General features: G+C 40.6%; 3 protein-coding genes across 3 annotated transcripts; 1 reads left to right on the top strand and 2 right to left on the bottom strand.

Moving 5' to 3' along the window:
- Positions 1-5881: 5881 nt before the first annotated feature.
- On the bottom strand, positions 5882-11798 carry LOC123871677 (nuclear protein localization protein 4 homolog). The gene is made up of 11 exons (XM_045915588.1): positions 11649-11798; positions 11071-11337; positions 10584-10741; positions 9671-9843; positions 8653-8868; positions 8177-8369; positions 7797-7930; positions 7487-7647; positions 6785-6985; positions 6145-6464; positions 5882-6043 (listed from the first exon to the last, which is right to left on the bottom strand). Exons 1-11 carry the CDS (start codon positions 11667-11669, stop codon positions 6031-6033), a joined length of 1857 nt encoding a protein of 618 aa, XP_045771544.1. The 5' UTR covers positions 11670-11798; the 3' UTR covers positions 5882-6030.
- A 2128-nt stretch (positions 11799-13926) lies between these two features.
- LOC123872097 lies at positions 13927-19715 on the bottom strand. The gene is made up of 3 exons (XM_045916226.1): positions 19538-19715; positions 17712-17855; positions 13927-14907 (listed from the first exon to the last, which is right to left on the bottom strand). Exons 2-3 carry the CDS (start codon positions 17715-17717, stop codon positions 13927-13929), a joined length of 987 nt encoding a protein of 328 aa, XP_045772182.1. The 5' UTR covers positions 17718-17855; positions 19538-19715.
- A 137-nt stretch (positions 19716-19852) lies between these two features.
- LOC123872096 lies at positions 19853-23531 on the top strand. Its single transcript, XM_045916225.1, has 2 exons — positions 19853-20843; positions 20995-23531. Exons 1-2 carry the CDS (start codon positions 19853-19855, stop codon positions 23529-23531), a joined length of 3528 nt encoding a protein of 1175 aa, XP_045772181.1.
- Positions 23532-23712: the final 181 nt, after the last annotated feature.

Genomic DNA, 23712 nt, shown 5'->3' with positions numbered 1-23712 from the left:
GCTCTGCTGCACGGGACTGGGAGGACACGAACATTCCTGGTGTCCATTCAACTAAACTGTCAAACTTTATGTTCAAACAGAAAGTCCCTTATGTCAGCTACAAACCATTGAATGTCATCTCTATGATGAGTAGAAAAATAATGAATATCGATGTACAGTCGACGTCAAAAGTCCATATAGAATAAGTAAACAAGTTGCCTTGCATGCACTCTGTCACGCACACACTTGCACTGTAATATTATACAAGTCATTCAATTTGTAAGCCTGAGTAATATCTAAAAATTTCATATATAAAGCAAAAGAGTTGAATGGCGCAGCGCGGGGGTACCCGGACTGCAAACGCGACGGTTTCTGGTTCGAATCTCGGGTGTAAGCTTTTTTCTGTTTTTATTTTTTTAATGATACGTTTAGACTAATAATAGCTTAAGTGGGTAGTTTAAAAAATCGCAGTTACGAAGTTAAATAAAATATGGTCACTGAGTACCGACGGACAAAAGATTTTGACAGTCGTTACTTGCAAAGGCTACAACATTAATTCATGTTGTTTCCTGAGTGTTGAAAACCTTTTATTTGACTTGTCTTCAAGAATAATGCAGGCTAATGTGTATTGTTGATAAAACTGGTTTTGAACATTTGCAATGAAACTGATTTCACCGTGAGTATTGTTTTTATTGTTAGATAACGTGTATTAGGTTAAGAAATTGTGTTCATAAACATAGCATTACATAAAGTTTTGTGAGTAAATAATACTCGAATACTCGAATAAGTGATCGAAGGAATATCCATAAAATTTAGACAAGATACTTAGTAGGTTAAAGTGTTGTTTTATTTGGTGTTATATTAATCTCACTGTTTGGTTTTTAGTGGATCACCGAAAAGCGTTGGGGGTGTCGCGCCACGAAGAAGAAGGTAATTTAACATCTAGCCCAAGTAACACGAAACTGCTTTAAAAGATATCACATCGGTACTTTAAGCATTTATGAAGACTTATTAGAGTCCACCGTTACTGTAAAAGCCTACTATTACGCTTTCTCCTGTACATTGACTTTACTAAGTACCACGAAGACACCGCTGTAATGTTGCGAGCGTTACTATCAGGTGCGCAGGTCATGTTATTCAGCTTTTAGCAAGTTTCAGTACTGTCAGCTACAATAAAGTATTTTTATGGACTCAAACTAAGCTACTTTCTGAATAAAAGGTCACAAGTGTATCTTTCAAATGTTTGCATTTTAACTGAACATATGTGAATTATTATAAAGCTATCAGTTACTCCGTGAATTCAATTAACGCTTCAAGCTGCATATAGTTGAACTTTCACAGTTTTAATCAGCTGTTATACACACTCTCATAACTGCACTTATCTAGCCCACATGATTCCTTTGGGTGGACGTATATGGTGTTAAATTACAGCAAGCAGGTATAAAGCTATTCACTTGTAACCCTTTGTCCTTACTTGGGCTGAATAATTGTACTCCCGTAGGCATTTAATCAGCTCATAGAGTTATTTAAGATCCTGAAAAGTTCTTTTTCAGCGCCTCACCGTACTTGTATATCATTTATATTATCAGCGTTATAAAAACCGGCCAAGTGCGAGTCAGACTCGCGCACCAAGGGTTCCATACTCGGGTATATTTTTCTACATTTTGCACAGTAAATCAAAAACTATTATGCTTAAAAATAAATAAAAATTTGTTTCAGAATGTACAGATAAACCCCTTTTATATGATACCCCACTTGGTATAGTTATCTTACTTTGTAAATTTAAAATATCTACTAGGTAAGTAATTGTTTGTTTTAGAACACATTTTATTTGTGCTATAAGACCTTCGTACCTGCCAAATTTCATGGTTCTAGGTCAATAGAAAGCACCCTATAGGGTTTCTTGACTGACACGACAGATGGACAGACAGACAACAAAGTGATCCTATAAGGGTTCGTTTTTCCTTTTGAGGTACGGAACTCTAGTAAATAATAGGGTTGTTGTAAAAAAATGTAGAAAAAATAATAAGAATTAGTGAAATACGATTGGCCAATTTTTAAGAGTTCTAAAAACGAGTTTTGGCCTATACTTTGCAACGTTTTTAAGAATCCTTTTTGCAGACTTTTGTCACTGGCATTTGTTTCAGAATAGGCAAACTGAAAAGGAAAATTGAAATGGAAAAATTGCTTAAAAATGGTATTTATTTATCTTAAATTAAAGCTTGATTAGCCATCAGAGTCTTCATGGTTTTCGAGCTGATCACTTGTGCCAGCTGCTCTGCTGCTTGTTGCTCTTGCTGAGAGCAGAATACATTTGCACTTGAAGTGCAAATGTCGAATAAGTCCCCTTGGGAATTACCCTGAGAAATAAAGTTATAATAAGTATTATAAAGTAAAGATAAAAGAACGAAAGAAAGAAATAAATAAATTAATAAGTACTGACTTATTCGCTCATGAAAAACTTTCACCACGGACCCCTAATAGCTAACTCTTGACAGATTATACAGCTGTTCATTGGGTATAAAGTATTTGCGTAATGTTACCAACTATTCAGCTGTACATCAATCCATGGCTGACTTACTAGACACAAGAACTACTCGTATCAGCCTTTTGCTGATTAATATATCCCTAGCACCTTATTATAGCCCTTAAAGCATTTATTTGGCATTATTACGGTTCACATTGCTTGCCCACCATTTTCTATGTACTAAATTACAATATTTATTATTTATTTACTATTTACTCTTATTTTGTCTATGAAAATATCTATTGGATTTGAAAAAGATTTTTAATTAGTTATACGTAAAAAGCTTATCGTCTAATTCAAAAAAATTGCTGGCATTTTTATATTATTACAATCCATTTTATAATAAGATTTCCAAGGAAACAGTTATATTACGAGGGCGCGTGAAAATTTTGGTCTAAAAGTATATGATATTTGACAATAAACTTGCTTTCCCCATCAAACAGGCACTAGTAACAAATAAGATCAAGTTTTACTTACCGAAAATGAATTAACTTTTTGCACTTCAGTTAAGTACACAACACATGTCACATTGTATGATGGTGATGATATTTGTGCACAAATATAACACTGCTGCAGAATATTATCGAGATAGTGTTATGTTATAGAATATATGGAGTAATATTTATTCACAATTTCGTCGCTCGTGCTCTTTTAACTGCATAAAAGCGTAAAAAGGGTGCTTATTTGTTGTTTGAGCTGCACAATAGGTAACACACACTCTCTTTATCAGCCAATGTTCAGCTTTTGGGGCGAATGTTACCTTTATTAATGCTTATTAAATGCTATTATAACGCAGTTAATCAGCTAGTTGCTGTTTAATTTGTGCCCAAATCAGAGTTATATCTTCTGAGGATGCTATTATTCAGATATTATTCAGCTTTAATATAGCATGTTTTGGAGCTAAAGTTTCCAACGTGGACAGTGATTCAGTTGATATGCAGCACTTTTGTGTTACTTGGGAGACCGCGAAGTGGCCACCTGCGTCATATTAATGATTCACAGCGGAGATCTATGGTCGAACAATATGAAAATGTTGTCCCAAACATGGAATCTGGACGGATATCTGTCAATATATGGGGCTGGATGAGTGCCGCTGCACCTGGTGAACTAGTGTCAATTGCAGGGCGCCCCACAGCTGCACATTATGTGGAAGTGTTACGTGACAGCATGTTGCCGACTGTGTGGTGTGTGTATCCAGTTGTTAATATGCCACAACTATCTTATGTGCATGATAACTGTCCTGTGCATCGAGCACATATAGTGCGTGATTGGCTTAATGAAAACCGAGACATAACTATTATTCCCTGGCCAGCAAGATCACCAGACGGGATATGCGAAACGAGAGGACTGCAGAGAAATTAGAGGCTCACTATATGGAAGTGTGGGAGAATATTAGAAGACAGGATTATATCTGTTTCTATATAGTCGGATCCATGCGGTGGCGCTTGCTTGCTGTTATTGAAAATAGTGGAGGTTATATTAAATACTTAAACAATTTACTTATAAAGTTATATCAATTTTACTTTTTAAGTCTTTAAACATAGAACATAAAGTATTTTCTTTTCTTAACTTATATTATGTTAATAATATATCTTACTAAAATTAACAGACAACAAAAGCAGCGCCGCCGAATGATTACTAGTTTTTGAAATGAATTTGAAATTTCTTTATGAAAACGATTACTTAAGCTATAACCTTTAAAATAGATTGAAAAAAAAATAGCTAATATTATCTATTTATTACTTTTCAGCAAATGTAAGAAGATAACAATGAAAAAATCACAATAAAGTCGATTATCTAGTAAAAAGTATTTTTTTCTTATTTACTCTTTTTATAATATCAATAAACAATAATTATATAAACAAAAAGTCATTTTATTAAAAACTAAAAAAAATGCAATAAGAGATTCGAACCTAGATCATTTGGAGCTAATGCATTGTGTGCCGACTATGTTACTACGACACTGAGAGTGAGTATACGCAGAGATATGAAATAAACAATCACTAAAGTCAGTAGATAGGTCGAGCAGGAATAGAAAATTATTTTAAACTTAATGGTTGTTGTCTTAAGGTTGATATTGTAGACATTTTATGGAAGTATTGAACTGAAATCGTTTGAACCTTATGTAGTTTACTTAAGGTTGATAATATTATTGACAGTTAATATTTATTTGTGTGAGTGAGCATGCGAGTGATTCAAAGCATTCCTTGCTGCACGGTTTTAGCCTTTAAGCTATGTATGGACTTTCGACGTCGACCGTATTATTGTTCCGGTTGATGAATAAATAACTTTGGTACATTAGAAATGTCAAAAGGGACTTGCTATCTGAAAATGCGCGCAGTTGATACCTGTCCTGTCATACCTACTCCTACTTAGCTCAAGACCATCAGAAGCTTATGATAATGTACCTAATGTTTTTGCAAAAATAGTGTAAAATTTTTGACCTTCAAAAGAGTTTGAATCCCTCCGGTCCTACTCCTTTACAAGAAATATTGTATTATTTTTATCATAGTGTGTTGGATAAGAGAAACACCTCCGTGGTTATGTGGAGCTAAGCCTGCCCCTCCACCCGAGATGAGCGAAGATGCATATAGTGAGATATTCTTCTCTTCTTCGAGAAATCTAGTTCTTTAAAACTTCATATGCATATCATGTAGCTATGTATGTATGTATGTATGTATGTATCATGGCTTATTAGTAAAAAAAAGTTGAGGTAAGAAAATAAAGCTTTGTTACTGGGTTGGTTTCACACACACCGTCGCTACAGCGTACAGACGTCAGACATGCGGTGAGGCGATGCCTTACATTATTTATTTGCCGGATTTACGTCAGCCTTGGAACTGAGTTTAGGCATGTTAGGCAACACTCACCCAGGTCGGTAACTGGATGAGTGACCTACCCGAGAGGTCGATCTTTTCGTAGCCTTTGTGCCTCGGAGAGCACAAAAAGTCGTCGGTGCCGGTTATTGTTTCATCATTTAATTGAAATTAATTGATCGTTTATCCTAAGAATGGATATTGCTATTCTTAGTCAAGTGGTAGGTATCTATTATTATTGATGCGGTTGCATGCGTGAGACCACCAACTCAAAGGAAACCCCCTGCCATTATGTGAATAATGAAAAGGGATCACAGTTTTCAGCGATGAGGAAAATGGCGCAGAGGGTGGCTGAGCCGTTGGCTAGTTGCGAGTAAACATAATAACGGACATACATATAGCCCGCGACAGGTTGAGGTGGCAGTCGGTGTGTGTAGTGTAGTGTGCAGAGGAAGTGCAGCAATCCCACGGATCTCTAACGCTTCTCTCGTTATGTTACTGCACATCTCTAGAGTTTAGTGGACAGGCAGCTTAATAATAATTATATCTAGATGTTTGTGATTCTTGTAAAAGAATGGGCTTGCAATGGAGCAGCATTTATTTTGAATGTCTTAGAAGTAGCCGCACACTCGCGGCGACGAGCGGCCGTGCCTGCGACGGACGCGTCGTGTCTCCGGTACGAAAGTGAATCCGCTACGATTCGGCTATTTACATCGCGTTCCTGCAACCGGAAACATCGCATTGCTCAATAACTTGATCATCGGGAATTAATCAAATAAATAATCGGGATTTTAAGAGCGTATATAAACAGCGTCGCGTCACCTGGGCATGGCGCACATCTCGCAGGCGTCGAGCGGCGCCGCGTTGTGGAAGGTGCAGAGCGGACACGTCCACACGCCGGGCGCGTCGGCGCCGGCGGGCGCGCGCGGCGCCGCGGGCGCGCCGTCGTGAGCGGCGCGCGCGCGCAGCAGCAGCGCGGCGGCGGCCGGCGTGTGGCGCCACGCCTCGGCGGCGGCGGCGTCGCGCGCGCGCACGGCCGCCACGAGCGGCTGCAGCTGCTCCAGCGACAGCGGGCTCGCATCGTTGCTGGCCAGGTACAGCAGCACGTGAAGGTCCGCCGCAGCCTCCAGGAACGAGCTCGACTGCGCAAACGATTAAACAGACCGTTTTACACTTGCTCTCCTTGCCAGCAATTCTTTTTCGATACTTTTTCATATAGCATGAATCTTTTTAAAATGACCAAGGACCAGAACAGCTGTCATATTTTATCAAGGTACTTTAAAGTACTTAGAAGTTAGAGTCGTATAATACTATCAAAAGCTCTATTTTTACTTACTGAGTACATAATAATATTTCGTAAAAACATTTTGCTGACTCATTTTTCGCTCAAACGCCGGCTTACCACATTGCAATAGTCGCAATGTGACAAGCCCCAATTGTGACGCTGCGAGTCAGGCCTCACCTGCTGCACGTGCTGGTGCAGCGCGTGCAGGCTCTGCACGTGCTGCTGCAGCGGGCGGTGCGCGGGCGGGAAGCGCGCGGCGGGGCTCAGCAGCGGCGGCGCGCTGGCGGGCGCCACGCCGCACGGCACGTCCACCAGCAGGTAGGCTACGGGCAGCCGCTTGGCCGACACGCCCACCTCGTTGCCGTATGCATCCTTCTCCTGAACCAACAATTTAACGTTATAAACGTTTCTAACTAAGCATTTCTTCCGGCGCAACACTCGGTTCTCTTTATAAATAACGGTCCCGTTACTGTACTTCAAACAAAATATTTTACTGAGATTTCAAAACAAATCATTTTTCCAATCAATCAATCATGATTTCCTCACGAAGACAATTTCAATAAGTTCAAGCACATATGGAGTTCCTCTCATTCTACTGTCAGACTCTGGACAGCAATTTTCAGTCATGTCTGTGGTTAGTCTGACTTCATAATCACAGCCCATGTTCTAGCTGGACTTTTTTTTCTACTGACCAGCAATCAGACTTGGCTGCAATCAAACTAGCAAGTGATAATGCAGCTTAAGGAGGAGCATGTTAGCCTAGATGCCTTTCACTTTTGATCTGAAGGTGCCTAAGGCGGAAGTCGGAAGGGTATCTCCCGATAACTGGTGGATCCGCGGGTTGGCAGTACACTGCTGGTAGCTGCACACAGCACTGACCTTGTAGTAGACATCGGGCACGTACTGCTGTGGCGTGCAGTCGCGGATGTAGCCCAGCTCGGGCGCGTCGCGCGTGGGCAGCAGGATGCCGTCTCGCACCAGCGCCTGGCACTGCCCCGACACCTGGTAGCCCTCGAGATGGATCTGGTAGTTGCTGTCCCCTGGGAAACAGCTACGACATTAACAATGTACACCCAGAACAAATATCTAGAATCTAGATCATTGGAATTGGAAGATAGCGGGAGTGCATTGCTAATGTTATAGTTTAAACTGTTTTGGGAATAGGGTGAGGGTGACAGGCGCGGGTTACCCGTGACGCAGACGGTGACGAACTTGGAGCCGAAGTATCCGGAGGAGGCGTGGCGGCACGCGTTGGGGTGCTGGTTCTGGTAGTGGCCTGCCATGATGCATTCCTGTGCTGACAGGAAGTGAGTGTCCACGCCTCTGCAACACCAAACAAATAATCACTCAACATGTTTGACATTGGAATGTATGTAAATCTGTATATTATATCGTTTGAATATAAGTTTTAATAAATAGCTAGCAAACCAACTTCAAAATGATTACCGCCTGCCGTTAACATTCATAACACTCGATGATCTGTCAGTGCGTTGTCAGCTTTTAGGTCAGTTTTAGTGGGACATTACAGCTGGAAAGAATCGTTGGTGTGTCGAGTGTTTGTCTACCCACCGCAGACACTGCACAGTCGCAGCAGTGCGGTCCTTCGGCAGCAGGTCCGTGAAGAGCCAGCCCACGCGGCGCAGGCCGAGCCGCCGCGCCAGCTCCTCCACGAGCGCCTCGTGCTCGTCGTCCGCCAGCCGCACGCTGTCGCGCGTGCACTCCTGCGGCGGCTCGTATATTGCAGACACGCGGGCACGGATACCTGCACGCAAACAACGCAGATTACTAAAACCATCATGAAATATATAATCGCACAAATCTGCCTTACGTCACTAAAACTTTGATTTTGATTTCAAACGTATTTTCGATTCGGCGAATATAAAACAAAATACTAGTAGGCCGATTGATTAACAAGAAAAAAAGTTTGCTTTAATTGTTTACTACCAGACACAATTTTACAATTAATGTTATTTCACACTGCACTGCCAAAATGCCAAGAGTCATCATTCATCTACGCATATGCGTAGCAGGAGTGGTGAGTTCACCTAGAGGCACGTCGGGATGCTGCTCGTACTGGCCGTAGAGGAAGCCGACGCGCTGGTGGCCCGTGGCGCGCCAGTAGGCCAGGAAGCGGTCGACGGGCGCCGCGTGCTCCAGCAGCACGTTGTCCACGTGGCGGTAGGGCTGGCGCGTGAGCGTGGCGGCGCCGGGCTGGCACGCCGAGCAGATGCCGCGCGGCCACGGCGGGTGCTCCTTACACCCTGATATAAACAAACACATCACTTACTTCATCACACAGTTAAAAACACTGCTGAAATTGTACCTGAGCAAAAGGCGATTTATCCATCTATTTAGTGTATGAAGTGAGGGAAGAGACCACGAGTTAGACTGCACATTGCATAATTTAGTCAACTGCTCATATTGCGTGCTATAATAATACGTAAGAGCAGTCGGTACAACTATGAACAGCAGGGGCATATCTATACTAATATTATAAAGAGGAAACCTTTGTATTTTTGTATGTTTGTATTGAATAGGCTCAAAAACTACTGGACCGATTTCAAAATTTCTTTTACCATTACTTAGAGGGATTCTTCCGAATCCGTATAGGCTATATTTTATCCCGGAAAATAGATAGGATTTTTCGTGGTAGTGAAAATTGTGGAGTAAGGCGTCGAAAAAACTGCCGTACGTTAACGATTCTCGTGAACGCTGCCTAAATGGTTAGAGATGTATGGTTGACTTCTATAGAAAAGTTGTAGAACTCAATAATGCCTACAAAAAGTCTGCGATAGTATAAACCAAACATTTATATTTTAGCCATTATAACCATTTTTCCATAGAAATTTTTTGTTCAGAAAGCTTAAAAAATAAATGTCCACCCGCAATACATATAGAAAAATGCTGTTTTCATTATTACCTTCCATTAAATAGATAAATGCCTTCCCTTTGCACCCTTAACCCTTTTTTAAACCTTTCTACTGCATATACCCCTGGCAGGGTGAGGTGAAACAAACTTTGTACTAATAAGGTTTTTACTGATTAGTAAAACACACAAATTACCAGGCTTTATTTTAAAGGAGAGTTCATCCAGTGTGATGAATTTGCCCGAGGTCATCTTTCTCAAGTAGGAGTGGAAGGAGAGGTGCTTAATGTTGTGTTCCTTGAGGTAGTTCTCGTCCCACGGCTCCAGCGGGGAGCAGTGCACGCAGCAGCCCTTGGAGTTGTGTCTGCATCTATCAACAAAACAATTTACACAGCCACTGGTGATAATCCTGTCATACACCAGTCTTTAAGCTCTACTAAATTGTTAGGTGTACAAGTAGTGCTATTCAATTCAATTTTATTTTATGGCGCGGAGCTGCAGCAGATGGGCGCGATTCATTTCGCCAATGACGTGTGGCATATTTCAAGAGACACGAGAATGCTTATCCATTTGAGCGAGGAACATTGTAAAAATAATAACACTACTTTTAGCTGGCATCTGGAAGAAAACTATGAAAAATAAATCATGATCTTGCACAGTGGGTGATTTATCTCTGTAGCGGTTGCCACATTCGCAAGTGATAACTCACGACCTACGCCTAGATGGCAGCACGGGTAGCTTAATTGGAATACAAGGAGAAACACGCAACTTTCAATCGCATGGACAGAGCGTTTACGAAATTGCACTAAATATAGAAGTTTCAACGCATAACCGTCGGCCCAGCTGGCGCTACCGAGCACAACACCGCTCAGTTGGGAAATTTCCCTATTGGTACGGTGGAGTACACAGCACAGCTCCCGTACATCTCTATTTGGTAAAGTACAGAGTGAGGCACGCTTGGATCATCAACTAGTCAGCCGCACCACAGCCAATAGCAAGTACTCATGCCCCGACACATTCCCTTCCACCAAGTTCAACTTCTCTACAGCTTTTTTATCTAATGCCTGTACAAGGTTTGAATAAATCATAAATTGAATTGGATTAACTTACAATTTGTCATCTCTTTGTCGCTGTATGTTCCCCGAGAGACGGTACAGCTGCAGGTCCACCTCGTCCTCAGCCGGAGCATTGGGCTTGCTGGCTGACGCGGGCTGAGCTGCTGATGACGGCCCCGCCTCCGCTGGCTCTCCAAATGGTTTATTGTTTGTCTGATTGACAAGAACATCCTTTCTTATTAGCAAATGGAATCCTCACTAAACTAATTGTCAAGTATGAGGCAGAATATAATATGGTATTCATTATTAGTAACTCTTAAGTTGGTTGACAACACAAAGAAAGTTATATGAATTTATCACAACATTTTTATAATAATAATAAATAATAATAAAGTCCACTGGTGAGACAGTACTGCGTGAAAGTCTGCCACTTGAATATAAACTTCCTATCAGAATGTAGATGTCTGATAAACATTCCGCCACCACAAGCACACTCCTGCCCATGCGTTCTCACCTGGCTTGAAACTGCCAGGTTGACATACCTCTGCACTGGTGGAGGGTTGGTGGAACAGCACGGCGCCGTTGACGGGGCTCAGGTAGAGCATGTCCCCGTGCTGCAGGCCGCAGGCGCGCAGCTGGCGCGACTTGCTGGACGTGATCTCCTCCTTGCGCGCGCGGTCCTTGTGCAGGCAGAAGCCGAACGTGCTGAGGTTCAGCGCCTCGTACACGCGCTCGTACAGCCGCGCCGTCGCGTCCGTGTCCAGCACCTCGACGCGCGCCGTGCCCTCCGCCGACTGCACGCGCAGCGTCTGCCACAACACAGCGAGTTACGCGACGTGCCACAACGCTCCCGATGTGCACCATCATCCTCCACTTCCGACCATCGAACGCCGCACACCGATATGCTAACATGCTACTTGAACATATGAGCTCAGTATTCTATCGACCAACAGCAAAAACCATCAAAACTTTTGAAGATATGCTGCAAAATTCAAAAACTTGTCAAATAGTGGCGAAGAAATACTATCATTTCTACTTTACCCTTTTGTTAATTCTCAAGTTAAACAAATGTATTCGTAGACCCATGGATCGATCTTTAATTTCTCATGAATATATTTACCATTTTCTTGGATCCTGACATTTTATTTATAAAAATTCTGATAAAGTAACTCAGCACTAAGCACTGACATGACAATTTTAGAAATTGACAACAATAATTGACAATTCAATGACAATGACATGACATTATATCAACGTTCGTTCTAAAATGGGGCTCTCTAAGCTATTATTAAACATTTATTTAGTTAACCATATTAGTTAATACTAATCCAGTAAAGGAACATGCATATAATATAATTCAATTTAGATAGGTCACTATTCTATTTATGTAATAATACTGAATTCACTAATATAATAGTTAGTTAATATTATTCGGTAGCGACTAATTTCTGAACTATCATCAAAAAAAAAATGTCAGTTGTCACTAGACGTGCTTATTTTTTCTGTTCAGTCATCAGTGATTACAAGATGTTTCAACAATCGACAAATATATTTTTCAAATAGTAAATGGTTCAGTCCCGTTTTTTTCAATGGCTGAAATGTAAATTGACTCTGGCAATTATTGAATCAAGTATTGATGCGTCAACTCAATTGGCACGATCATGCGATGCCCGATAGAATTGTGGTGACACATAGTTATAAGCATAGAGTAGGATTATATGTTATAAGCCCCCAACGTGAAGCTCTACTAGTTAGCCGAGAGCTACGGCACGAAAATATACATGTCGTATTTACCACTGTACTCTACAGCCAATAGCTGAGTGATTGGCAAAGTTGTCTGAGTGATTTGGTAAAGAAATAACATCAATCTTTTGACTTGAGTCTGCGATTGTTCAAATATTTCGATGATGCTCGAAAACAATTGAAGCAATCGATTAAAACATATCTCCATCGCGTTCCATCGCAATCACTAGTTGTCATTAATAGTGTCAATAGTGTCATGGACTTCGTCTGTGTTGTTGGTGTTAGCTGGCGGGCGTGCTTTACCTTTTTGGAGTGTTTTTTTTTCTTAAAATTGACTGGAAAGCGCTATTAGGGGGTGCCGTGCGTGTGTCGGCGAGCGCCGGCACAGACGGGGTCCATACTTGTATGGTTTAACTAACTTGTTACAAATAACTACAAACTTGACATTGGCTAATCTTTGTAAAGCCAGACGAGAGAGAAAAAAAAAATAGTGTCATAACAAAAAGGTGACCACAGACCAATAACATATAGGATACAGACACCCTACTATATGGACGATTTTCGTTTTAGTACGAGAAATCTTAGGGGAAGTGGGAGTCAAGGAATATATATAACAAAATGTAATTCTTAAAGTGATCGCCTGTCTCACATTTTATTGGTTTTTTTGAATGAAAGACAATGAAATCAACACGACCATCTCTTTCTAACATAATAGTATATATAGCAATTATTTGCCGGATGTAGTAAATTAGGGATGGCTTGACAGCGAGTAAACCGGAAGTCTCTAGTGATGTCCTTTTTCAACAGATTTTAACGGTTTTTCTATTATCGATTACCGATTTTCGATATTCATCGGTAACTCTATTAATAATTTAGGAATTTAAAAAGTTATTTAAATCAAACAAATTAATTAAATTATAAAAACTTTATTTAGAATATAATAAGTGACTCTACCACCGGTTCGGAAAGCAAATTCTATTGAGAAGAACCGGCAAGAAACTCAATAGTTTCTCTTTTAATATTTTTTTTGTAGTTTATTACATTTCGATTTTTACTCTATTTTAATTCTGAGAACATTAGGACTAAAATAGTACCAACTAAACAATGATAGATTTGGATAGGTATTATGACTCAAGCTTTAGGAGCATATTTCCATCAGCAGAAAATGTATTGGCATAAGTCATATGGAGGGTGCTCATTTGATTAATTATTATACCTTTGCATTATTTAGTTGATACAAAAAACATAAAATTATATAATCGATCAATAGAAATGTCATCCTAAAAATACGTGCAACCCACTTGGTCTGTGCAACCCACGCAACTGCACCAGCCTTGCACATGTTAATTCTTCAATCTTATTCATTTTAGCTCAACAAGGTTTAAGGATTAGATAGTTACATTACATGCGTGTGAAAATCAAACATTTTAAAACCAAACCATGAGTGTTACTTGCTCCGCACCCCTGTAAAACTGTGGTTGTACCGTCAAGCATATTTTTAGGATGATAAATTTATTGATTGTAATTTTTTCATCCCAAATTGTTTAAATTATAATTATAAAGATGTATACAATACAAAACCATTAGAATAGCCAGAGCTTCAATGAGGATATCAGCTGTGTTTATAAAATATTTACAAGTTCAGATGATTATGCTTATATTAAATCTGTATATATGTAAACCTTACATATGTCTGGCAAAATTTTTTCAATGATAGATATACACTCCCATACCAGGGACAACAATTGATTGGACGGGTAGTACAATTTTTTGTTACTTGAATCATATTCTTTCATTTCAATCAAAGTATGAAATGATTTAATTTCGTTAGACAACAGTGTATTTCGGCAATTTGGGCATTGCTCACAATTCAACTTCGGAAATAAATACCGACAAACTGCACCGGCAATATAAGACAAAGCATTCGTTTGAAAAATGTTTTCAGGTGGAACACATTCTTCAATAAAATTTACGTTATGAATATCAGAACTGTAATCAACAAAACGTGTGTCAAGTTTTGGTCTACTAACCAAATTACTTAGAGTACCAAGCATTTTATCACTATCGGCGGCGCAGTTCGCATACAGAGATTTACCAGTGGTAATGTTATTAATTAACAATGTTTTAAACAATGAAACAAAATTATGACAGTCTGGGTGTGTGCTAGAACCACCCTGACCTCTAATCTGAGAAAAGAAATTTTCCAGGGGATCCTGGTTTAAACGCGTCAGACTCAAAAATTTAACGCCTGAGATTAATCTGAGATCTGACCAGAGATGTTTTATAGTTTTAATGTCATGTATAAAATTTCTTAAACATAATGGCTTACTTTCTCTTGAATCTGGCGCATCGAATTTCATTGATTCTAGTTTCTTCACTGCTTCATTCCAAAAATCGAGATGGGATGAATTTATGGATAAAGAATTACATAATTCACTACTGGAATGGCCGGAGGAGTTAAGGCTGCTAAATAAATTGTGAATAAATAAAAGGATCTCAGCAGTGAAAAGTCCATTATCAATGTTCACAGATGGAGGACAATAACCATGTTCTAGTTGTAGTTGTTGATATGTCTTCATCTGTATTCTCAAGCAGTGGGCCACATCCCTGCTGAAGACTTGCGCAGCAAGTTTCACCTGTAATGTAAAGTTATTTTTTTATAGATATGATAAGAACCAAATTGATAATGCAATTTAGATTTAAAATAGACATTAGGCTTAAAATATCTTAAATCTATATTTATATACTAATAAATAAAATTGAAGTATAATTTCAAAATAACTACGTCATATTAAGCTCATATGGTTATTTGAATCATAACTGGATCACACGGTTTTAAAATTTTTGTCTGTCTGTCTGTCCGTCTGTTTAAACGGGCTAATCTTTGGAACAGCTGGATATATTTTGATTTGAGTAACATAGGCTACTTTTTTAACCCATTTTAAAAATGGTGGAGTTGTGTTTTTCTACCTGTTTTTGTGGTGTCTATGTGATTATGTGATCAAATTTTTGAAAGCTCATACCTGATGACCCTGAATTTCATCACGTAATCACATAGACACCACAAAAACAAGAAGTTTGAGTACCAACAACCAGGGTCTGCTCCCCATAGTTTCGGAGATATGAGCTTCCAAAGATTTGATCACGTGATCGCATAGACACCACAAAAACAAGAAGTTTGAGTACCAACAACCAGGGTCTGCTCCCCATAGTTTCGGAGATATGAGCTTCCAAAGATTTGATCACGTGATCGCATAGACACTACAAAAACAAGAAGTTTGAGTGCCAACAACCAGGGTGTGCTCCCCATAGTTTCGGAGATATGAGCTTCCAAAGATTTGATCACGTGATCGCATAGACACAACAAAAACAAGAAGTTTGAGTACCAACAACCAGGGTCTGCTCCCCATAGTTTCGGAGATATGAGCTTCCAAAGATTTGATCATGTGATCGCATAGACACCACAAAAACAAGAAGTTTGAGTACCAACAACCAGGGTCTGCTCCCCATAGTTTCGGAGATATGAGCTTCCAAAGATTTGATCACGTGATCGCATAGACACCACAAAAACAAGAAGTTTGAGTACCAACAACCAGGGTCTGCTCCCCATAGTTTCGGAGATATGAGCTTCCAAAGATTTGATCATGTGATCGCATAGACACCACAAAAACAAGAAGTTTGAGTGCCAACAACCAGGGTCTGCTCCCCATAGTTTCGGAGATATGAGCTTCCAAAGATTTGATCACGTGATCGCATAGACACAACAAAAACAAGAAGTTTGAGTACCAACAACCAGGGTCTGCTCCCCATAGTTTCGGAGATATGAGCTTCCAAAGATTTGATCATGTGATCGCATAGACACCACAAAAACAAGAAGTTTGAGTACCAACAACCAGGGTCTGCTCCCCATAGTTTCGGAGATATGAGCTTCCAAAGATTTGATCACGTGATCGCATAGACACCACAAAAACAAGAAGTTTGAGTACCAACAACCAGGGTCTGCTCCCCATAGTTTCGGAGATATGAGCTTCCAAAGATTTGATCATGTGATCGCATAGATACCACAAAAACAAGAAGTTTGAGTACCAACAACCAGGGTCTGCTCCCCATAGTTTCGGAGATATGAGCTTCCAAAGATTTGATCACGTGATCGCATAGACACCACAAAAACAAGAAGTTTGAGTACCAACAACCAGGGTCTGCTCCCCATAGTTTCGGAGATATGAGCTTCCAAAGATTTGATCATGTGATCGCATAGACACCACAAAAACAAGAAGTTTGAGTACCAACAACCAGGGTCTGCTCCCCATAGTTTCGGAGATATGAGCTTCCAAAGATTTGATCACGTGATCGCATAGACACCACAAAAACAAGAAGTTTGAGTACCAACAACCAGGGTCTGCTCCCCATAGTTTCGGAGATATGAGCTTCCAAAGATTTGATCACGTGATCGCATAGACACCACAAAAACAAGAAGTTTGAGTACCAACAACCAGGGTCTGCTCCCCATAGTTTCGGAGATATGAGCTTCCAAAGATTTGATCATGTGATCGCATAGACACCACAAAAACAAGAAGTTTGAGTACCAACAACCAGGGTCTGCTCCCCATAGTTTCGGAGATATGAGCTTCCAAAGATTTGATCATGTGATCGCATAGATACCACAAAAACAAGAAGTTTGAGTACCAACAACCAGGGTCTGCTCCCCATAGTTTCGGAGATATGAGCTTCCAAAGATTTGATCACGTGATCGCATAGACACCACAAAAACAAGAAGTTTGAGTACCAACAACCAGGGTCTGCTCCCCATAGTTTCGGAGATATGAGCTTCCAAAGATTTGATCATGTGATCGCATAGACACCACAAAAACAAGAAGTTTGAGTACCAACAACCAGGGTCTGCTCCCCATAGTTTCGGAGATATGAGCTTCCAAAGATTTGATCACGTGATCGCATAGACACCACAAAAACAAGAAGTTTGAGTACCAACAACCAGGGTCTGCTCCCCATAGTTTCGGAGATATGAGCTTCCAAAGATTTGATCACGTGATCGCATAGACACCACAAAAACAAGAAGTTTGAGTACCAACAACCAGGGTCTGCTCCCCATAGTTTCGGAGATATGAGCTTCCAAAGATTTGATCATGTGATCGCATAGACACCACAAAAACAAGAAGTTTGAGTACCAACAACCAGGGTCTGCTCCCCATAGTTTCGGAGATATGAGCTTCCAAAGATTTGATCATGTGATCGCATAGACACCACAAAAACAAGAAGTTTGAGTACCAACAACCAGGGTCTGCTCCCCATAGTTTCGGAGATATGAGCTTCCAAAGATTTGATCATGTGATCGCATAGACACCACAAAAACAAGACGTTTGAGTACCAACAACCAGGGTCTGCTCCCCATAGTTTAAAAAGCAAATGTTCAGTTACTTGCCTTCATCTTGTCGTATGAGTTTGGTTTAACATGCTTGTCTGACAATTTGGTAGACCACCCGACACCTGCCACACCATCAACAGCATACAGCTTCTCGATGTAGTCCCACTGAGCACGCTGATTCCCGATGAGCAAGTCTTTCTTCTGAAAATTATTGCGGAAACATTTGAGTAAATGTGGGACATCATATATGTGATATATCTTGTGTCCGTCGATGGCATAGTTTATTATATAAGACCCATCATTGCTACTACGAAGTAAATCTTCGCGTGCATCAGCTATTAATGAGTTTATCGCAGCAACATTGGCAGAGCCTTGATCTGATACTGTTGATCTCAAAACGAATCCTGTCTTTAATACTGCCTTAGTCAGTTCTTTAATAATATTTTTTAGAAAGAAGGTTTTAATTCCATCTCTTACAAAATAAAATGCTATAGGTAGCTTCCAAGGTGAAAATATGCCCCGTAACATAAACACTAAAACTTTGTCAGCAACATTGTTAGTGCGTTCACCACCTCCTAGATCTTCAAACCCTTCAATAACACCAGTATGAAAATTAAAAAATAAATTTTTGTTAATGGCCATTTCGTCAAACAGCAATACACACTGTAACCCCATACAATCTTTATTTTTAGCAGCATCTGCCAAATGCTGAAAAATAAAATCATTAATACCTGGTCTTAAAGGTATATTATTTAATATAGAGCCTATAGTGGATTGAGCTGGTAATCTTAATCTTTTTTGCAAATATCTGTAACATCTTGGACTTAATTTATATAAAGAAAGCGCAAAAACTTTTTCATCATTAGTGTATCTAGAACCTTTAGATTTTACACCAGATAGCCGTAACTGTGAGTCTACTAATAACTTTCCAAAATTACTCAAAAGAGGATACTTTTTAATAAAGAGTTTTACTTTATCTGAAAATGATTGCATCTTTGCCTTTAACTTATTATATCTTATGGTCATGTTCCTTAATTTTATTTTCAATGTTTTATTACCCTGACGTAGCTTCTGCTTACGAGGGGTTTCCTGATTTTTATCTAAACGTACTCTAGGTATTGTATCTGACTTTTTATGATGATATCTAGAATATGGTCGTTTCCGTTTTGGTGTTGTCTGTAAAGCAGACACAACTTCAGAAGGCATAGGATCAGGTGGTATTAAACTTGTAGCCTGTGAATTGGCCACATCCTCTGAAGACATGGGATCAAATGGAATGGGACTTGGAGTATGCAGAGCAGACACATCTTGATCTGACGGAATGGGGCTTTTAGTCTGTAAAGCAGATACATCTTCAGAAGACATGGGTACAGACGGAATGGAACTTTGAACATCAGCAGAAGGAAAGGTAGTCTGTGAAGCAGATACAACCTCAGAATGCAGGGACTCATGAGGTACAGGACTCAGTGATTGTGAATAATGAGTGACAGAAGTTGTTGGCTCTAAAATATTGTGTATTGTCTGAATTAAGTCTGGTGACTTCTGTTTGTCAGGAATCGGTATATTTGGCAAGGGGGTTACTAAATCAGTAGGACTTGAAATGACAGAAGATAGTTCATTCCTACTTTGTTTGTATGACTGTGAAGTCGATGGGATACAGTCCACTATGTTGACATCAAGTGGTTTACCAGTCTGTAGAGGTGATATCTCTAGAAATTTGCCAATTTTAAAATGTACTAAACCAGTGTTTTTTGAAGACTGTGCAATATGCAAATTCAGCGAAGGAATTGAATCTTTCGTCAATCTATGATTTACGATATACCGAGGTAAGAAATGGGATTCACAAATCCTGACATTCTCTAATTGCCTAAGGGAATACTTACGGAAATATGGACAATTAATCAACCATGCCTTCCATCTAGTTGTGTCAGTAAAAGGTACGGCGTGTAAATGTAAGGTGTTTTTACACTTAGGTACACTACACTGCCTCATATCGAATAAAAAGAATACTAGTAACTAGGTATTTAGATACACTAACAATTACAAAACCTTACAAAATGAGGTGATGCGACCTCCGCGCTGTACCTCCATAGACAACTGTCATCTAACTATTGTCAAATGAGTCAACGTTTCAGTTAAATAAAACCAATATTTTCTTGGTTTCTCGTTTTATTATGCCACAATTTATTTAACTGAGAATGACTGACGAAAAACTAGGCAAGCCTTCGCTGTTAAGATATCTGCGACCCGATAAGTTTGACATCGAGCCTGATGTCGCGGACTCCGATACAAAATGGCTACATTGGAAATCGACATTCGAAAGCTTCTTAGCAGAAGAGATTACCGAAGATGTACCGGACTCCCTTAAGCGTAAGATCCTAGTTAACCACTTATCGGCATCGATTTATAAGCATATCAAAACATGCTCCACTTATAAAGATTCGATGAAAGTTCTAGAAGACATCTATGTCAAACCGAAAAATACTATTCTAGCTCGACACATTCTCTTCAATCGCAAGCAACGAGCCGACGAAACGATCTCTGACTATGTTAGAGCTCTCCGACTTTCTGCGAAAGATTGTAAATTCGAAGACGTCACAGCCCAAGAGCATGAAGACCAAGCAGTTCGTAGTGCTCTCATATCCGGCTTACTATCACGAAGAATTCGCGAGCGGTTACTAGAAAACTCTAAACTCACTCTCTCAGAAGCACTTAATCAAGCCGTAGCTCTGGAAACGGCAGAGAAGGATGCAGTTACTATTGGTATTAGCTCTTCGCAACTCACCGCCATATCGCAAGGTATTTCACGGGTAAAGGAATCCGAAAATCTAGTGGCGGCTCTATCGTCACGAACTTTTCAAGCCGCCCCGAACACGCCACCTCCGGCTAAACCCTGCTTCTTTTGCGGCGGGAGTCTTCATCCAAGGTTCAGATGTCCAGCCAACAAAGCCACTTGCAAAAAGTGCTCAAAGAAAGGACACTTCGCAAGCGTCTGTAGATCGGGCAATTTTAACTTGAACTCCACGACAGTTGAAGATCCTACAACCCCTAACAACGACCAATTCTACAGTGGAGCTATTTCTGCTGCCTCTCCTTCGAGCCTTAGGAGTGCAACAATTCCAATCATGGTCAACGAATACAAGGCTGATGCTCTCGTCGATACAGGAAGTTCGGTCAGCTTTATTAATGGTAAAGTTGCTCGCATAATGAAACTACGCAAAAAAACCCTGCCAGCAGACAGTCAATCTCGCTTCTCTCAATCAAGTTTCCTTTGTTGAAGGTGTCTGCTTTGCTACTATTACGATGAATAAGCATACTTATAAACAAACACCTCTTCTAGTTGTCGACAACCTCTGTGCCGACGTCATCATCGGCCATGACTTGCTCAAACATCACTCGAGCATTCATTTCAATCTTGGTGGGCCTGGCGAACCTTTAGAGATATGCAACGTGTTACAAGCTTCGGTGCCACCAGCCTCCGTATTTACAAATCTGTCGCCAAACATTCGACCGATCGTCGTGAGAAGCCGGCGCTACAGCAAGGAAGATGAGGACTTCATAAAAGAAGAAGTGTCTAAATTACTTGAAGACGGGGTCGTTGAAACAAGCATTTCCCCCTGGAGAGCTCAAGTCCTCGTAGCGGGAGGAGGAGTTCATCGAAAACGACTTGTCATTGATTACTCCATGACAATAAACAAATTCACCGAACTGGATGCCTTCCCCTTGCCAAGCATAGAATCAGTCGTGAACAACGTATCAAGATTTAAAGTGTTCAGTCAAATCGACTTAAAGAGCGCATATCATCAAGTACCCATCTTAGAAAATGAAAAGATATATACAGCTTTCGAAGCTTGCGGCAAATTGTACCAGTTTACACGCATTCCATTTGGCGTGACTAATGGCGTTGCAGCTTTTCAACGAACTCTGGACTTCATCATAACTGAAGAGAAATTAGAAGGAACGTTTGCCTACTTAGATGATGTAACCGTCTGCGGCAAAGATCAAAGGGATCATGACCACAATCTAAAACGCTTTTTGGACGCCGCTAATAAATTTCATTTAACTCTAAACGAACAGAAGAGTGTTTTCAATAAGACTAAAATCAACTTGCTTGGATATACTGTTGAAAATAACACAATCAGTCCTGACCCGGAAAGACTAAAACCTCTTCTAGAGCTTCCCGCTCCAACTAAAACTAGTGAACTAAAACGAGTCCTAGGGATGCTTGCTCATTACGCTAAATGGATCGCGCGTTTCTCCGAAAAAATAAAGCCACTTACATGCGTGACTACTTTCCCGTTGCCACCTGATGCGCTCAAGTGCTTTGAAGAACTCAAGCAAGATATTAAGGCAGCCGCTCTAGTAGCCATTAACGACAATGAAATGTTTACAGTCGAAACAGACGCTTCGGAATTCGCGCTAGGGGCTACACTGACGCAACATGGAAGACCAGTTGCTTTTTTCTCTCGGACATTGAATAACTCGGAATGCAAACAATCCTCAATCGAAAAAGAGGCTTGTGCGATAGTAGAGAGCCTAAAGAAATGGAGACACTACCTGATTGGTAGACATTTTCTTCTTATAACAGACCAACAATCGGTAGCCTTCATGTTCAATCAAAATCATAACAGTAAAATAAAAAATGAGAAGATTCAACGTTGGCGATTAGAACTGTCTTGCTTCAAATACGATATAGTTTACAGACCAGGCACTGAAAACGCTGCTGCGGACGCTCTATCTCGCGTATGCGCCTACATGAATATAAACAAGTTGAAAGAACTACATAACGCACTCTGCCACCCGGGAGTAACTAGAATGTATCACTGGGTAAGATCTAAAAACTTGCCCTACTCAGCTAATGATGTCAAGGAGATGACCGCTTCGTGTCCTACCTGCGCCGAAATAAAACCGAGGTTTTTTAAGGTCAAGGGTCAATTGATAAAAGCTACGTCGCCGTTTGAACGGATCAACATAGATTTTAAAGGACCACTGCCTTCTGAAACAGCCAACAAGTACATACTTACGATTATTGATGAGTACAGTCGGTTTCCTTTTGCTTACGCATGTAAGGATATGACCTCAGCCACCGTCATTACTTGCCTGAAAGATCTTTTTCTGACATTTGGCCAACCTCTCTACATTCATAGTGATAGAGGGTCGTCATTCATGTCCGAAGAGTTCAAATCATTTCTACGGCAGTCAAACATAGCCTCGTCCAGAACGACGCCCTATAACCCCCAGGGTAATGGCCAAGTGGAACGACTTAACGGAACGCTCTGGCGAACTATTCAACTCAGCCTTCGGTCAAAGGGATTATCGGTTGAAAATTGGGAAGTAGTACTGAAGGACGCATTGCATTGTGTCCGCTCTCTCCTATGTACGGCAACGAACGCTACTCCGCACGAAAAACTTTTCACATACCCTAGAAGATCCCCGAACGGAGATTCACTGCCATCTTGGCTCACGCCGGGACCGATCCTCGTTAAGAAGAACATCCGCTCTTCAAAAACGGACCCTCTTGTCGAGGAAGCCGAGCTTCTAGAGACCAATCCCTACTACTCTCTCATAAGACGGGATAATGGAGAAACCTCAACGGTATCAAACCGTCAATTGGCTCCTTTCCCCAGTTCTACTGATGATAGTAGAGATGATAACTTTGAAACGGCCTCCGAAGACGATAGCCTCACGTTTCCATCTGAAAATAACTCCACACCTCCACCTGAAAATATCGCTCCTTCGTCGTCGCCTCGTGTAGAAGAGCCGTCAACGTCCTCGCCAGTTCTTCGGACTGGACTTCCCAGGAAATCTAATAGGGCGCGAAAATTACCCACCTACCTGGCGGACTTTGTGGTTGATGGGAGTGAGAGTGAAAACTGAACCGGGGGAGAATGAGGTGATGCGACCTCCGCGCTGTACCTCCATAGACAACTGTCATCTAACTATTGTCAAATGAGTCAACGTTTCAGTTAAATAAAACCAATATTTTCTTGGTTTCTCGTTTTATTATGCCACACAACCACGGCCAAGTATTAAAGAGCACATCCACTATATCTCTAAA

The sequence above is a fragment of the Maniola jurtina genome, chromosome 14 (genome assembly GCF_905333055.1).
Source record: "Maniola jurtina chromosome 14, ilManJurt1.1, whole genome shotgun sequence".
Classification (NCBI taxonomy): domain Eukaryota; kingdom Metazoa; phylum Arthropoda; class Insecta; order Lepidoptera; family Nymphalidae; genus Maniola; species Maniola jurtina.
This window is presented reverse-complemented; position numbering and strand designations above follow the sequence as displayed.